At 40.4% G+C, this 18,175-nt stretch overlaps 1 protein-coding gene across 3 annotated transcripts in view; it reads left to right on the top strand.

The window, feature by feature from the left end:
• The window catches only part of ssh2a (slingshot protein phosphatase 2a), a 67,046-nt gene that overhangs the window by 19,234 nt on the left and 29,637 nt on the right, over positions 1–18,175 (top strand). Inside the window, exons 1-3 of one of the 3 annotated variants that reach the window (XM_007900772.2) lie at positions 5,807–5,934; positions 15,815–15,918; positions 17,758–17,822. In XM_007900772.2, coding sequence (XP_007898963.2) covers positions 5,810–5,934; positions 15,815–15,918; positions 17,758–17,822 — 294 coding nt within the window. In that variant the 5' untranslated portion in view covers positions 5,807–5,809. Of the gene's footprint in view, positions 1–5,806; positions 5,935–15,661; positions 15,700–15,814; positions 15,919–17,757; positions 17,823–18,175 lie in introns of those variants that run through there. The other 2 variants (XM_007900774.2, XM_042338466.1) reach the window with 2 other exon arrangements.

Here is an 18,175-nt window from a genome sequence, read left to right as displayed (position 1 = left end):
GATGTCACGTTCTGCCACAACATAGCGGCAATCTGACAACCTGGAAGCCAGCCATTGATTAGCCGCCTACTTATAACGGAGGGTCTGAGTTTATGGATCCAAACCAGCACGTTAAAACTGGGAAGCCCTCTATTAGGTAAATCATTGCTGCAACACAAACCATTTGCTGGCTGAAATGGTGAAGCACTATTTTACCTCATGCTCTGTAAGCAATCCTGCCTTCACAGCCATGGAGTCAGTCGAACGGCCTCTTTTACTTTCAAGGACTGCTGCTGAAGGGAAGATTGCTGCTGACAGCAATGCTGCAAGGTTAATGCGGCATAAAACAGACAACAGGGACAAAGTTAGAGGACAACGTAGAAAAATAAAGCAGTAGCAGCTGCCTCTTGAGACTCAAAATCACTTAATTTCCCAGCCAGATCCTCCCCTTCCCAAAACCACAAACTTAGGATTTTAACATGTTCCAATTTTTCAAGGAGAGAATGTTTCAGATGCATTGGGAAAGCAGTTGTGACATGCTTGCAATCAGTCCTTGGTGCCAACATTAAATGTTTATCAGCAATCGATTTTGGAGATAAGAGCAATGCATCCCAATTCCAAAATGATTAATCTCCTTGACATTTCATTCATTCTTACCATCAAAAATCGGCTTTTCAAACTGCAACTGTCTTTAATGAAAGGCCTCAGCCCAAATGTTATGCAGACACTATATCATTAACTACTCCTTACGTGGTTGGCAGTCTGCAAATGAAATAGGAAATCTGTTGTCTGAGAAAAAAATGACAAGGGAATAATTTCATGTTAGATTTGTACTGTATGATCAGTCAATCGACGGATGGAATATCCCATATTATTTCTGAGGTTTGGTTTCCTCTGCTCCAATACAGATGTCAACAGTTGGGGGCAGCATTTGTTAAGCTCTGAAAAGTGTTTAGTTTAATGACTGAGAAGAGAAGAATCACCTGTTCGGAGCGAGAGCTATGACTCAGTTCCTTGCAGCAAAAACATGCAATTATCGAGTGATATTTTGATTTGTTATCTGTGACGTGCCCTATGGTTGTGAATCACTGCACTCAGCAACAGGAAACAAACCTCTCCAATATTTCCAGCCCACGTAGATCCCTCCCTACCTGTTCTAGCTCTTTCTGGTTCCACTTAGAATAAGACTTCAGCAGCCTTTGTTGAATAGTCCAAAGGTTCATGAAAGCTAGCCGACATCACACAGAGATGTGCTAAATGAGTATGAGATATTATTATTATATTTGTGATCAACTTGCTCATTTGCACATAATCAAATGACACATGACCTTTCATGTGATTTTTAAACCTGTAAGTAACTTGGGAGCTCTTTGATTCCAAATATGGTAACAATGCATCTGAAGTGACCCATGTGGGTAAAAATAAAATCACTGCTAAGAATCTTATAAGTTGAGAGAGCTGATGAAAGTTTTTTAATTGTACCCTATCTGGAACCTCCTGTTCATCTGAACTAAAACCAGTTTGGCTAACCTCCAAAATGAGGTTTTATATTGTTTACTGTACATAGTTCTGTTCAATTACATTTGCTGTTAAAACCATAAAAGGGAAAATAATAATAACAAATTCGAATAACATAGTTTTTAAAAAAACGAATCATTAAAGCACAGATTTTTCTCTCAATGCATTTTCATAACCATACCCAAATGCTTGTGCTGCTTCATTGAAAGACTTCAGACTGAGCCTGCAGCTTTTATAGCCGCTTGTACCTTGCTTAGACGGTTATTGGTTTCATTCTTAAATCTATTCTGTGCTGTTGGTTCTCAATTGGCACGTGCATGTTGTGCCTTATGGCAAAGTCAGTTTGAACACACATGGACACTGCTTGCTAGAAGAAATTGGCAGTGGGCTCCTTCTCAAATAGCCTAAGGCCATCCAACATATTTCCTCTTTCTGACACGATGCCCCTTTATTATCCCTTCCTTTCCAAATGGGAATGCGTACATATTGATGTAACATCTGGCACATGCGTTGCAACCAAACAGCTATTGTTTGGAAATATTTAGTGGAGGTGACCTGTTTGTGCTCATAACCAGTTGCATAGATTTTAATCAAAGGTACGATTTGGTTACTGCGTCTGAATCAGATCTAAATCTTATAAACGAGTTGAGCTCACCTAATAATTGATTGACATAGATTTTGTTTTGTTCTCTGTTATTGCCATATAAATGACTCAGTGCTAAAGTGACGTTAAAGATAAAAGGTATAGTTTTACTGTACTTCCAAGTCTCATAAGCAATAAGTGAGATGTAGCGTGAAGACATTCCTTTTACAATATATGCCTTCAACTAAATCTTAGAAGAGACACACATGGATGCTACTCATCTAAGAATCCTCTGGTATCTCTTGAGTGAGACCATAAACTAGGTATCTTTATGCTTGGGATTTGTGCCCATTTGATTCTACAATGAGGAGCGGATGCGGCTGACCTATTTTAAGTTAATATTTCTGCCTCAGACTGAGGTCTCTGTCCGATTTATTCAGGTTGTATTCTAACCCAGTATATTCCCAGGTCCCAAATATAAAACACCAGTATGCTAACTCATGGGTTCCCAAACCCCACCAGGACATTATGTGTCCTGACTGAGGACCCCCCACTCAGGCTGTGGGCAGCGAGGCCTCCCTCACAGCCTCCATAAAAAGCTGCCCTGAAATGCCTTGCACCGGAACCATGGGAACACATCTTTCTCATATGCTCCTCAGGCTGCATAGGTTTCCATAGTCCAGCTAGACTTCCTTAATCTTTGCACTTACGGTGTGCCTCCTGGCTTCACGGCCCCCCAGAAACAAATTTGACCCCCGGGGTCCACAGTCCCCAGTTTAGGAACTGCTAACTCATTGCACATCCAATCCCCTCGAATGAGATCAGTTCCAACAATGAAAGGTCCATCAATTGTATATGGAGGTTGATAATCCACAACCACAGATCATTTCAGTTTGGTATGTGACCTACCACAGAACCATAATTAAGTACTCCATTTACATTACACTCTTACAGAACTTCCTGACTTTTGTTCTCTTAATCTGAATATGTATTGAGGTATACTGACATTGTACAGAGTCCTTTCGACTTCTTAGTGGGAGAGTTTCCATGTCAGTTTTATGCCTTTTCTCCTCCCCCCCGCCCCATCAAGAATTGTCCTCAAGTCAATGTGCAGTCCTCCTCCTCTGGCTGTGTACTGTACATACACTTGTCAAAAGTTGCATTGCATAACTGTGATTAATAACTTTATGAGGGTCCCACTGGAAATAGTTATCTAAATATCAATTTAATCCTACCAAAAGTGGAAAGGCATTCCGTTTCACAAAATGAACAGAAAGAACAGTGCTCTCTATAGATTATATTACTACAAAAATGTTTGTTTAACAATGTGGAACTCTTTGGTAGATCCTGCTTATTGGAAATGAAGATATTGAACAACTTTTGTATATTAAAATATTATTTGTTTCATCCAGATGAAACGGGTCATTCTCCTAGATGCTTTACCACAATTGCTATGATTCCTTGAGCAACAGCTCACGAAAATGGGCATTCTTCTTGTGCGAGTCGAGACTGAGTGTTGGCAAGACTGCAAGGTCACCGCAGCAGATACTGTTCTCACATAATGTCCACATAGGAATGTTTGCTCTGCTCCCCCACCCACCCACCGCCTGAGAACACTGAGGGTAGTTATTACTGTTACCAACCTTGTTGAGATCAGCTTACACAGCAAGGATGAGAGCCTGGGACCTTCCTGATCTGTGTGTGTCAATGTTTTTGAAATTAGTTATTGAGGAAGTTGTTGCACAAAGATAAGTTTCGAAGATTTTCAAAAAATTAATGAAGATGGGAATAGAGAGCTTTAGGACAAGGTGGTGGTTCAAGGTGTGGTGTATAAACACCAGCACCGACTTGTTAGGCTGAATGGCCTGTTTCTATACTGCTCTATGCAATTCCATTGTTCAGTTCTGGCCTCCCAATTTTATGGGAAATGTGTATTTGTAAAGCAGTCATACACTCCTGTTAATGAGGGGTGACTATAACCAGTACATCAACAGCTGCTTCAGCTCTTAACAATCTCTTCCTACACTCACATTCAAAAGTTGCCATAGTATTTTTTTTCTGACTGTTGACTGAAGGTTCAAAGTTTACTCTTGTTTATTTTTCCTACAGGCTTATTTTTGTCTGTATTAAACTGCAGCTAGTTCAGATCAATGTCATTCAGAGGTTAAGTGCCACCCATCATCAAATTTAGTTCCAAAAACCTCCACTGTGTTATCCTGAGGCATTTGTTTTAAAGTTGCACTGTACATAGTGTAAAGATCCTATAAAGATTTACTGTGACTGTGTGCTTTGCAGGTGGACAGAACTGCCAATTTGAGAGATTTATAATAAATTCCACCACTATCCAGATTTGAATAATAATAATAATCCTTGCATTTGATATAGTGCTTTTCACGTCGGGAGGACGTCCCAAAGCGCTTCACAGAACACACTGTAAAGTGAATTGACTGTATATTTGTGGGCGAACCCGGCAGCCAATTGCGCACAGCAATGTCCCACAAACAGTCGTGGATTGAAAATGACCAATTTATTATTGTTTTGGGTTTTGGAGGGGTGGAGTAAGGAAACTTGCCCGAGGTTTCCCCAGACCTGCCTCGAATTGAACTCGGGTCTCTCACTTGTAAAGCGAGTGCTCTAATCACTGAGCTACAGGACCAGTTTTTTTTAGCCACTGGTTACGTGGGGTGGGGGGGGGGGGGATACCAGCACAAGGAAAACAAATCTTGACAATCTAATGTTGCCATGAAATGTTGGTGTTGAGAGTACGAATCCGGCTGCAAACTGAAACTTTGCTAAAAGAAAGGGCTGTCGTTGAACAAGTGCGGTGTGTGTGTGAATCCCCCCCACACACACACCCACACACCCCCACCCACACCCACACCCCCCCACAGGGCGGCTCTGGCTCTGGCTCTGTGAGGAAGCTCTCCTGCTGCAGGTTGCGAAACAGCTGACGAGGAAAACCGATCGGAGGAGTGGTTCTGGTCAAACGTGGGACTGAATCCACACACCACACAGAGAGAGAGAGAGAGAGTGGTGGTGGTGGGGAAGGCATATGTAGACGAAATGGGAAAAGGATCTGTGTTTCCTCCGGCCAACGCTTCACTGTGAGGCAGGGATTTTTTCCCCCCCCCTCTCCCCCCCCCCGAATGCTTCTTCTCCTCGTGAGACACACGCACAGCAAAGCTACACCAGCGACTGAGCCGGAACCAGCGACACCACACCGAGAGCTCCGGCTGTGACTGCATCCCAACAGCAGAGCTCACTCTCGATTCTGCCCTCTTCTGCAAACGGCTTCGGTTCATACCGTCTCCCCTTCTGGTTCAAGACGTTAACAAGTAAAGGACAGACTCCAGTTTTCTCAGAGAAGGGGGGAGGAGGGGGGGGGGAGATCGCTCAGACTGGTACCTGCTCCTGAGATTAAGTTGCAGAGAAAACTTTTCTGGTTTCCCCCCTCACCTCTCCCCCCCCCCACACCCCCCCACACCGGGTGCAAATTGTGTCTCTTTGTTGAAGAGCTGCTGAACGTGATCTCCTGCAGTACATTAGGTTAACGAGGACCCTATGTGTTGCTGAGAGCAGAGGACGTGTTCATCGCTGCATTTAGCTCTGGAGTTTCTTTTTTATGATTTCTGTTTAACTGCGATTAATCAGAGCGCCCACTCCACCCCCCCCCCCCACCCCCCCCCCCCCCCCCCCACTCCACCCCCACCCCCACCCCCTCCCACCCCAATGACTCTGGACGCTATTTTGAGTGAGGAAAAGGCAGAAGGGAGCTGGTGCTCGTGTTATGGCACAAAGATGACACCGTATTTCTCAGATAACGCTGTTGTCTCACAGAACGAGATTAACTTCCTGTAAGTACAAACCTTCCGTTGCATTTTCGATTGACCCGTCAGTTGCATCTGAACCTCCCAGTTGAGCGTTGTGCAGTAGTTGTTTTTTGGCAAAGTGCAATGCTTTATTTGGTTAGTTTAGAGCACTTACCGTGCGGACTACATGGACAACCCAGTTGGTGAATGCATTTCCAATTTCATCGGGTGTGTGGAGTGAACACAGTTGTGTGGCAGCTCTGCTCCCAAGTGTGTAGTGATTGAATTTTACACTGTAAAGTTATGGATGCAAATACCATTCATGCGTCCAAGAGGAGAAAAACGCATTGTGTCAAATGGTCGCTACGGAACTAACTGTTCAGTGTTTTTTTTTTGGGTGGTGGGGGTGGGGGGGGGGGGGGGGTGGGGGGGGTATAGGCAGCTGTTTTATTTTGCAGTCATTTCATTATTGATAGTGTTCTTCAAATCGTGTTGTCCTTCTTAGGACTGGGATTAGCTCCAGTAGGGAGCACTCATACAATAGGACAAATGATGCTCTCTGCAGTAAACATTCTGTGATCCTCAGCCGGACCTGGTACAAGAGAACTGAAAACTTAAGGCAGGAGCCGGTTACTATAAACCAGATGGTAGTTGGTGCTCAAACTACCCGAGGGCTTAGAGTTGGCTATTGTTTTTGAAGTTAATTTTAAATTTTAGGCGATGGATACATTGCAGATAATAATAATAATAATAATCCTTGCATTTGATATAGCGCTTTTCACGTCGGGAGGACGTCCCAAAGCGCTTCACAGAACACACTGTAAAGTGAATGTAAAGATGACCACGGTTCCTTTTGTGCCGCTAAACTGTGAAATCCTGGGTTCTGATAAGAATGACAAAGGCCAATGTACGGTGTAGCAACTGCATGATTAAACAGACTTGGTGGTTTGAAACTGCCCTCCTTCTTTCCACCAAATAACCAATGAGAAAGTCAATTTAACCTTGCTCGTCTAATCTATGTAAGGACCATTACAGCCCATTTTTATCAATTTTCACAAAAGAAAACCTTTTGGTGAAAGTCATTCGGTAGTAAACTATTTTCTCCCTGAGTTAATTTATAGAAATCAAATTAACCAATATAAGTTTGGCTTTCGAGATGGTGTTCAGTACCTCAGTTTCCGGGACTGTGCATGTACTCATTTCCATATGCGCAAGGTTACGAGGGAAACAATATAAGTGTCTAAGGTAACTTCATGCATAGGCTACATATACATACATGTATATGGATTTGATACTAAATTTTAGCTAAAACTATTAACATTTGTTTTTGGTGAAATCCTCCATACTTTTGTGGTATGAGCTTTAATGTTTTGTTTCTTCTCGTGAGGTTGGCCACAATGCACTAGAGACTTGCCGAAGAGTTATGTGGTTGTTCACAAGTGTAAATAAAATTCCTATTGTATAAATCTCCAGATAGAGCATGAAGGCAGCAGTTTAACTTGCGGTTTCTTATTTAGATAATTCTCACTCGTCTTTCAATTTTGGGGGAAAAATACTTGGCATAGTTCATTATTGCTCCTATTTTGTGTCTTCCAGAACTCCTGACAGGAAACCATAGATTTATTTATGTCGGAATTAAACTGACTCATTGTTTTGCTCAGGCAGGAGAGGCTTAAGTGCACTCCTGCCTTTTAGGTGTGTTATTGTTCAGAGTGCCAGTAACCATTATTATGTGATGAACAATAGGTGAAACTTAAGTACACGTGTTTCAACCACAAAATATACAGTCAATTCACTTTACAGTGTATTCTGTGAAATGCTTTGAGATGTCTCAACGATGTGATAAGGCTATATCAAATGCAAGTATTATTATTTGGGTTTGGATCCTCTTAAGTTTAGTTTGCCTGGGTACAATCAAATCTTTTCTTGCGTTATATATAAAAGTATAAGGATGCCAAAGGGGAAAATTCAAAACATTGGGCACTTCATAGCTGGCTTGAAGCCTCTTCGACATGTGCAAATTTTAAAGCGCTGATGTAATAATCTGCTGTTAAAATTGTTTTTTTGCAGCAGTAATATGGAAAGGAAAAATGAAATTATAACTATTTGAGGGTAGAGATGAAAGTTCAAGACAACTAAATATTCAGCACTTTGGTAATTTAGTTGGTAATTTTACATGTGTATTCAGGATTATATACATATATATGGAAGTTGACTGCTGGCTTAGATTGCTTGCCATGGAATTGAGCTCATAAAGAAAAATAGTGCCATTAGCAAATGTACCCAGGCAATTAGACCACATTTGTGTCTGGGCATTTATGAAAAGAGGGGAGAAAGTTGTTCTTTTTTAAAAAAAAGTATATCCCTTGTATATTTGACAAAACATTCTTTATATTAGTGTAGAGTGAGACTAGAGAGTTGCCCATTAAATATTCAAACTGAAGTTATTGATGCTGATGCAGATCTGCTGCTGCAGGTTTTCCAGAGTAAGAACACTGCTTGCATCATTCAGTGTTTGAAGGTTTGCCAGTTAATGACCTGGGAGCGGCTTCTCCTTGTGTGCCTCACTTTACTGGAAAATCTCAGTTGTTTCTGGGTTACTGTAGAAAGAGGCTTCCTTGATTCAAGTTCAACTAGAGAGAGCCTTGATCTTGCCAACAGAAATGGTGGAGACTTTCACCAAAAGTCACTGGCTTCTGAGAAGGTTCTTGTCTGATGACAGAGGGGTAAGTGTGGAGTTCAGCCGTGCAGTTATAACATACTGGACATAGCTTTGCTATATATAGTCAGTCTGGCCTTGATGAATATGCTAAAGGGCAACAGACTGACTTAGATGCCTTCCTGTATTGACTGGCGTGAGGTTTGAAATTTATGAGCCCTGCTTGCGTACAAGGTTGTGCCCATGTAAGTGCGTACAATTGGCACTGGCTAGACTAAAGATTAAAGGGGGCACTGCTTTTTATAGTGGGTTTTTTTCAGGTACCCGTCTAATTACTGATTTTGTTTGTCGTTGAGCATCTGACTGCTAAATCTGATTCCTAGTTAACGGGCTCTGCCTGGGTATATTAGTTTAGAATTTCCTGAGAGCCCACAGCAGATTATTTCTTGGTAAACCAGCATTAACAATGTTGCAGTTGGTAATGCTCCAAGAATGCATTGATAAAAAGAAACTCAATAAATGTCCCACTGAAGTGAAATCATAAATGTTGTAAATAATAGCAGTAATAATACACAGGAGCAATTTCAAGGCTGTAATCTAATTTTTGGGGTTCAGATGATTGTCATAAACCACTCGAGCTTCATTCATGAGCTTTCAAGATTAGGGTTATTATTTAGTGATTTCCATGAGCCTATATTTCTATGCTTTCCCATTATGTATGGTCTAGTACAACAGCCAGTGAATGTGCTGACATTGCTGAGGTAGAGTTACAAGAATGCCAGCAGCCTACCTCGTCTATGTGGAGATTCACCTTGTGCAAGCTTAGGCAGTGAATGTTAGCAGGGTATTTCACTGTGGAGAGGGTGTCACAGTGGATCTTGATCCCATCTTTACCCAAATTCATAAACCTGGTGATCGGGAGTAGGAACACTGACTGATTTTCTTCTTGAATCTGCTTGACCTTAGCTCAACACTGAGGTTAATCGTTGTACAGTACACATCTGCCACAACACCACTGCTTTGATCCGATAACTCAGCACAAACCAGGGATGAAACCCGGGATTCAAGTGGCAAATTGCACTTTGCAGAAAGGTTCTGCAATGTCGTGGAGAGACTCTTATTTTCCTTTGATTGATTCCAACCAACAAGATGCATCCGACTGAAATGCCTTGCTGGTTACAAGTGGAATGTTGTTTTTATAAATAAGTGATTTGGGCATGAAACTAAGAAATTTGGGGAGTTACTATGTATCACATCTTCCTTTGCTACGTTATTTTTCATACATCTTGTTTGAGTGTGTGTTTTGCAAAAGAATCTTTACTGGAATGTGATTTGAAGGATAAAGAGCGTTAGTATCATTTTGTTACAATTGACTGACTTGAGACATGTCCTTCTGATGTGAGGGGTGCTGCACAAATGTATTTTACTGTTGTTGTTGCTTTAGGTGTATTTCAAATGAGCCATTTCTGTTCCTTTATCTTGTTATACTTTGGGTTGAATTCAAACATCTAATTTTGTTTTGAAAATAGAGTTCTTTCTGTGAATATGTATTGTCTCAACCTATCTGTTGCAGCAAAGTAACAATCTATAAATTCGTAACCCTAAATTTTCATCCTGCTACTGGTTTTTGTATTGTCTGTTCCTAAGCTAGGTGAATGGGGGATACACTACAATTATGTAAGCAGACAATTCTCATTTACTGGAGTGTTATTATAGCCTAGAAGCTTGATTACGGCGCCGTTAATAATAGTTGCTTGTAGAGTGCAACCATGTTTAACTAACTGTGATTCAATGACCTTTAACATTGTAAAAAGAAAGCTAACAATTAATTAGCTAAACTTTAATAGAGCAGTAAATTGATCAGAATAATAACTCACGGTTTTCATTAAGGCTGGCAGACAGTAAACTCCACAATAGAAGATTCCTGCCACCATTTCCTAGATTATGTTTCCTTTTATCTTCAATTTGAATTGCTTTTAGAAGGGGTACTTGGAGCTCAGTGAGAATACAGATTAGGTGAGGGGAATGTTTATGTACAGTGAGTCAGATCGTTGGTGGTTAATAAATCGATATCTTAGCCTGAAGTTACAATGACTGAATGTGATGTTTACAAGCAGCAGGTGTGGGCTAATGCAGCTTTTTTTGCCCCGTAACCAACCACTTCCTTACACCAATATAAAGGACTGTTGCTTTTCTTTTATGTCAAAACAAAACGCATAGCCATCTGGTTAGTGGCTTTATGAAATGTCTTGAATAAGGGCTCTTTCAGAAAGAAGGAAGAGGGTAGTTGACAATATGTATTAGATGCTTTTTCGTTAAGATGTCAAATTATTTTCTGAAGTATGAACTTCTCTTTTTGCTGCTCTGATTGTTTCCACACGTAGTTCTGTTTGTGTGCTTAAAAGATCTTTCAGGAGCGTGTGGGGGTGGGGGGAAGGGGATACATTGACATATTGGGCAAGGACTTTCAATAACATGAGAATACATTGGCACAAATTTCACTTCCAGTGGCATTTTACTAGTCTCAACCTTTTTTTTATTGCAGAGTAGTCAAATCTTTACCCGCAATATTTAATATTTAAAAGTATTTTTGGTGTGTGGTCATCTATTCTATTAAAAACAACATTCTATTGAATTCAACATATGGAATAAATCATTAGGACAGTGTAAGACAGTGCCATATAATTACACTGGTCGCTTGTACTGAAAGAGCTGTTTTTCAACTCACAAATGTCAAAGTTTATTTTATGTCTGATTGTCCTGTTATTCCAGTTGAAGGAGAGCTGTTATCATCTTGGAGATTTTTTTTCCCACCTCCAAAGAGGTTTAGTTCCTGGAATAGGCATAAACTTCCTCCAATACGTCTGTCCCTGGGGACTTATTCAACCTGCAGCATACGCCCAAAGACAACAATCCTTCAAATAAAATTGGTTGATCACTTAACCACTTTGTTGGTTCCAAACCCTTCAATCAAATTGGATACTGCATTCACCTACAAAATTGCAACTGCACCTGACAGTATATCTTGTGGAACGCTTTGATTTGTCCTCCAGATATGAAATATACCATACAAATTGCAAGGATTGTTATTAGGATTATTAAAGTCGAGTTTCTTGCAAAACGTTCAAAAGCACTTTTTTTAAAAAAGACATCCTCCTGACATGAAATGTAATTTTGTTGTTGTTACAAGCTAGTGAAATGGCTTGCAAGATGCTTTATCCAGTTGAGAGTGGCAAGCATTGGGTTTGCTGATCTCAGCAGAACTGGGGTTTAACTCAGAGCATTTTGTACTATGATACAGTATATATAGTACTGAGAAAGATTACTTTGTTATACCTATTTCAATTGAGATGTATTTTTTTAGATGAGAACATTTTTGCATATGAAAAATTACAGTGTCTCAATCTTTGCATTGAATAAACTTTCACCTTCATGAAGATTTTTTATGTCTATGAAGGGTTATTTTTTATATAGCAGATTCTCTTACCAAATGTACTTTTCCTATCAAAGCAATTTCATATTGTTTGCAATTTGTCTGCTAATATTACTGTATCACCATGCATTGAACTCCTGAATAAGTAATAGCAAGAAGTTTCCATTTGCTATTAGCTAAACCTGATGAACTTTTAAGGTACATGCCTAAAGCATTCTTCAGAACTCTCTACTGTGAAATTATAAGGTAGAATAGAAGGGTGCAGAAAAAATGTTTTTATGACCTACTTGGAGTTTATTTCTGTGCAAATTGGGTCATCAGGACTCCTCACTTAGAATTGCACTGCTTCTCAGAAGTTTTAATTCTGAAGAATATGTTAGTACACTTCGTAGAAGTTCATTTGAGTTGAGAGTGAGTTTAATTTGTGACAAGTGGGAATTCTTTACCAGCACAAATATCTTAGATATCACAAGTGTTTTAAGGATTTATGCTTGTGAGATTTGTTTTGGGGAGAGAAATATTCAGTGGGGATGGGGTGGGAGGGTGATCGAAGGCATGGTCAAAGAGGAAGGTCTTGATACGGGCCTTGAAGGAGGCAAGGGAAGGGGCAAGGTGAAGGGACTCCGGGATGGAGTTCCAGTGGGTTGGGCCAGAAAGGCTGACATCCAATGGTGGGACAAGCGGGAGGTTGTGGAGGGGGAGCATGGAACAGGCCTGTACCCATCAAACAGAGGGCTGCAGAGGGGGCAAATTCCTGATTCCTATCCTGTGGTTCTGCGGGGAAGTGCAGTATTGTGGATGTCTGACGAGAGTAGTGTCAGGACCAGTGAGGCCCAGTAATTAATCACAATAACTAGCCTTCTGTACCTTCTGTACATTCAGATGTGAAAAATGGCTACAGGACAAGTGTGAGTGAATGATCAGTACTCTATGAAATGTATGATTCAGAGATTTGCAGAGAGGGGGTGAAATTGCAAGGATTCGATCTAAATGAAATGGGTTGAAGCTTCATTCCAGTGCAATGTCATCATACCTTTGCTTTGTAGCTGTGAAGTGTTGTCAAGCACAGGAATAAGAAATATTCTAGTGTGTGATGTGACTTTTTTGGAAAAAAAATGCAACTTTGAAACAGCGGTGTACAGAAAAATGATTCAAAGATTTATTTTTCTGTCAAATTTACAAACTAACAAGTCCGGGACATCATGTCCAACATTACTTCTCTGTATCATCACTGTGTTGAAATCAGAACTCCTTGCACCCTCCCCTCCTGCTTCTTGTGGCGTTTTCCAGAAACTAAAGATTTTGAAATTCCTTATCTCTTTCAGTCATCGCTTCCTGCTGCAATCTATAAGCTCTGTAAATTTGAACGCTTTCCTTTTAGAGTTCCAAACAAACAAACGTGGATGTTTTTTATGGATGCAGTGGAATGTCCTGCATAGAATCATTGTGTTCTGTGAAGCGCTTTGGGACGTCCTCCCGACGTGAAAAGCGCTATATCAAATGTAAGGATTATTATTATTATTATTATTGCACATTTGGCCTGAGTAATTATCTGTCCAGGGCTGCCCATTTGTCCAAATCAGAATCCAGTCATGCTGTACAGTGTTACCCATTGTATTAAGCAGCAGCTGTGCGATGGGAATCAAAATTTTAAACAATCCTTTTTCTATGAGAAATTGTAGGTATGATTATCACAGTTGTATGTTTGTTTATATGTTGGTCCTCAAAAGAGTTGGGCAAGCAAACTTCACTGCACAAAAGTTGGACCTACTGTATTTGACTTTTTTGGGGCAGTTTTTCAAATGAGTGACTTTTGGGACTTAGCCTACTAGAACTAGTCTTAAAGTATCCATTTATCACACCCTTTCTGTACTGTAAATGTTCTATTGTTCCATGCAATATCCAGAATCCCTTATTTTTAAAAACCTGATTGAGTTTATCAATTTAAGAGCATGTAAATAACCTCACATTTTTGGTTATTCTTTTGTTCTGAGTTTCGGCTGTTTTTAAAAAAAACAATTCCATAAGAGCAGTGTCTCTGTTGACTTCATTTGTGAAATTTGTGCAATCCTTTATTGGAAAGGGTACAGTTTGTATCTCCCATCAGAAAGCAGAACTGAAAAGGGTGGGAACTTGCTATGACGTTAGGCCGTCAAGTTTGCGGTCAAAGATGCAACTGGAGATCTGCACAGCAGCTTCAAATGCAAACAGGCTGGTCCCAGCTGAGTTAGCAGTAGAGGTACTATACTTGGTTTCTGTGTCCCTGAATAGGGGTTGAGATAAACCATCTTGGGTTTCTGTTTATTATCTTGGTACCTTGTTCAAAAATATAAGTGTCCCCGGATGTCAGGTGAGGACAGATCAAAGCTTGGCTATTCAATTCCACCCACACAGGCACACATACAAATATGCAAAACCCATGTCTTAGGTTGTATCATAAGGCGGCAGGCATGTTTAGAACCACGCCCCATGATCAGTCAGTTTATTCAAAAGAGGAGCAGAGGGTATGGAGGGAGGGAGAATCAATTATTTAAAATAAAATCAGTTGCTGGAAAGTGTGACGTTGAGAATCACAACAGGATCAGAATGAGTGAGTGACTGATGCCCGTGTAGGGAATAGAAATTGGGTTAATTTGAAATTTCACATCTCACCAACGCTTACCAACCTTACCAAATCTCGCCAATACAATTTCAGCACCTTCCAACTTTAGCATAGTTGAAATTTCTCCTTGTGAGGTATAACCGGGTGGGCTATCACAGTATGGAAACTTGTTGAGTTCAACTAGCAGGTGGTGCTGAGTTATTTTGTTCTAAGTTTACATGTCAGTTGCTTACATGTCCATTGCAGTACCTAATACAGCAACCTGAGGACTAGACTGTACTGTACTTCATAATCACGTACACTTTATATTGTTAATTCTGAGTGCAATTGATAGTTTTGCAAAACATCCAGGTGTAAACTTAAAGAAACCTCTGTGTTGAAAGGGCTGCACTTTATTTGCCATGTGAGCAGACAATGTGGGTGATTGTATTTGTACAGTAAATGTCTTACTGTACAAATGTCAGGATATTCTGTTTATGGAGCGCTGCTGGTAATAATAGCACGGCTGAGTTGTGTATTTAGGGATTTTGCTCTTGGACTGTGGTACTGTGTTATGTGGTCATTCAGACTGTAAAGAAAACTTTGGATTTATATTTTAAATGATTTTTCAAACTTCCACATCATGACATATGTCCTGTGAAGCTATTGCATATTTTGATTCTGCAGTGGTTACAGTTACAGGAGAATACACTGAATGTGTTGGCATGAATAGCAGTGAAAGCAGTGTTTTTTTAAGATTCTAGACCGCCTCCAAATTTTAATTTAATTTTAGTTTCTATCTCCCCTCCAAAGTGCTACCCCCACATTGCTCAGGCCAGGGGGCAGACGGGCAGCTTGTCAGACAGATAGTTTATTCCCAAGCCTCTGCCAAACTTGTGTTTAAGGCAACTGTCTGGCGTACAAGTATGCTCTTGTCTTATTCCATCACCACTGCCGCCGGGGGTAGAGTCTGGCCTCTGTTAAACTGCTCTGACATTGCAGCTGGCAGTGGAAATGTGGCAGGTGAGAAATTAGAGACGTAAATTAGCTTTGTCCACAGGATGTTGCAAAATAGGCAGTAAAGTGCTGTGTCAGACCTGCTTAGAGGATTTCTATGTCTTTAATGTTAGCAGAGCAGTTAAGTGATTGTAACAGGATTCTTCTGTATCATTGTTCTGGTATTCATGTTTTAGATCTTTTCACTTTAATTGACCAGCTATGCTAAAAATGGTGTGTGTTTTTCCTCCCACAGTATAAGTGAGAGTTTCTTAACTGTGAAGGGAGCTGCTCTATTCCTGCCTCGAGGAAATGGCTCACCCACACCCAGAATCAACCATCGACGCAATAAACATGCAGGTAATTTTCCCGCAAACTGAAAAGGTGCTTATTTGTATTACAGAAAGCTGGCATGAAAGTAATAATATATCACCTGAGGAATTCAGTTCTTTGCCAGGATCTCTGAACCATCTGTTGGCTGTTAATATATCTTAACAATAAATGATTGTTTTAAAACAAATTTAGATCATTCCGAATACTGTCACATCATTCAGATGGATGTTTTCCAGTTACTGAGAGCCATTTTCTGACAATTACGTGGAGGCGGCAGATGGCACAGTTAGTTTGAACACTCCTGGTATCTCTGGAGACCTTGTTTCATGTCCAGACAGCTGGTACAAGCGCTCTGAGACGCCGTCGGGCATGGAGGACACGATATAAATCCAAGTTGTTGTTTAAAAATACATTTCTATTCAATCTTATTTTACGTTCCAAGTAGACTTTACTGTGGAGGAAAAAGTGTGAAACAGCGAGAATTGTCAAGCTTTCGAGCTAATGTCGCGTTCGAGTCAATTTATTGTTGAAATGTATCCAATTTTTTTTAAAGCAAATGAAATCCAAGGTGCTCGTCCTCACTTTCAAATCCCTCCACCTCCACCTCTGAGACCTCCAGCAGCTCAGCTAATACTAGCCTGCTATTGTCGCCATCCTATCTGCCCCACTTTCGATGGGCGAGCCAGTCTGCCCTCTTTTGGAACTCCCATCTCAGAGTTCCTCCAACTTGCTCCTCCCTCCCTATTTTCAAATCCTGCCTCAAGCCTTGCCTCTTTGTCAATATGTTTGGTTGCCTCCTGGTCCAATGTGTCCTGGTGTTCATATTAGAACTGGCTGTGATGTTTTCAGTAATGACGACAAGATCTGGATCACATTACCCACATCACAAGTCGATTACTGTGTAGAATAAGATGCTGATATAATCTTGTGCCTGGCCTGTCTGTAGTCTGTGTTCTGACACAAGCTTTTGTTAAATAAAAACAGCGCGATGGCATAAGTGTTTCAAAGAAATTGCAGATACCGGTTTACTCTCTTAGTGGAGTTGAAAGCTCAAGTATTTCAATCAAAACATGAAGTTGTCAGTTTTATTTCAATCCCACTGAGCGAGCAGTTCTTTTATCTACTTCCTAAACTGTTCTACCAGGATTAAATGAATCCATCCCCTATCACCTACTCTCTTTTGAGTGTTGGCACAGGCCAAATTTCGGAGCAGTGAAAGAATACAGTTTTGGTACTCCAATCCAATTGCTGTATTTACATAAATGTATTAAAGATTGAAGTGTTTTTCCAGAAGAAAAACCAAGCATGAGAATATTAAACAGCCTATTTTTTGGCAGTGCCCCTTGTTCAGAAACTAAAGAGATCGCAGTTTGAAGAAATTGTTAGGGTCATAGGGACAGGAGTCAGTCATTCAGACTATTGAACCTCCTCTGCTATTTTGTTTAATAGTAATTCTTTGTCTTTCTAATACGATTTTCACAGCTTTCAACGTATCCTTCAATACCCTCACTTCCCAAGAACTAATCTATAGTCTTCAACAGTTTAATTGATTTAAAGAAAACATTACGTGCATTAAACCTGAACTGAAAAGATCTGCTTCTGAAGAGCGATTGCGAGTGTTGGAATCTCCTATTTATTCCGCTTGTTAGGAATATTAATCACCTGTCCTGTGTTGTCTGATGCGAATCTTCACGATTTAAAGTAGTCTGGTCAATTTCAATACAATCAAAGGTGGAACAGCTCAGTCTTTGTAGTTTTAACATGGGTCTAAATCAGAAATGACATGAATTACTGAACTGACCAAAAGAGTTTAGAACAATTAGTGAAAACTAATCCACCTCTTTGTTGTGTTTTTCTTCCTTTCAGGTGACCTTCAGCAGCACCTACAGGCGATGTTTACCCTTCTTAGACCAGAAGACAATATTCGACTGGTGAGTTATACATGTGAATTTCTCACCTTTTCTATATCATTAGATGCTGAAAACAGTGCCTTTGGCAAAATCAGTGACTTATTCTCTATGAGCTTTTTTCAAAATAATTTACTTTGATCTCCTTGTTTGTTTTTTTTCTCTTACACCACCACAGCTTACTTCCTAGCTTTTAAACCGACTGCCACAAAGTGCGAAAGAGCAGTGCATTTTAACTTGCTGACTGGGAATCTATTTAGTTTCTTCCACTGAGATTAGAAGCTCACTTTGTGTTGAGTGGTTCAAACTCCATCCATCGTGGAAGGGGGAAATAGAAGATTGAAAGGGTGGTCACACCAAGACTGTTAAGTTATCAA

This window comes from Callorhinchus milii, unplaced genomic scaffold (genome assembly GCF_018977255.1).
Source record: "Callorhinchus milii isolate IMCB2004 unplaced genomic scaffold, IMCB_Cmil_1.0 Scaffold10, whole genome shotgun sequence".
Lineage (NCBI taxonomy): Eukaryota > Metazoa > Chordata > Chondrichthyes > Chimaeriformes > Callorhinchidae > Callorhinchus > Callorhinchus milii.
The sequence above is the reverse complement of the archived record's forward strand: the minus strand, read 5'-3'. Positions and strand labels throughout refer to the sequence as shown.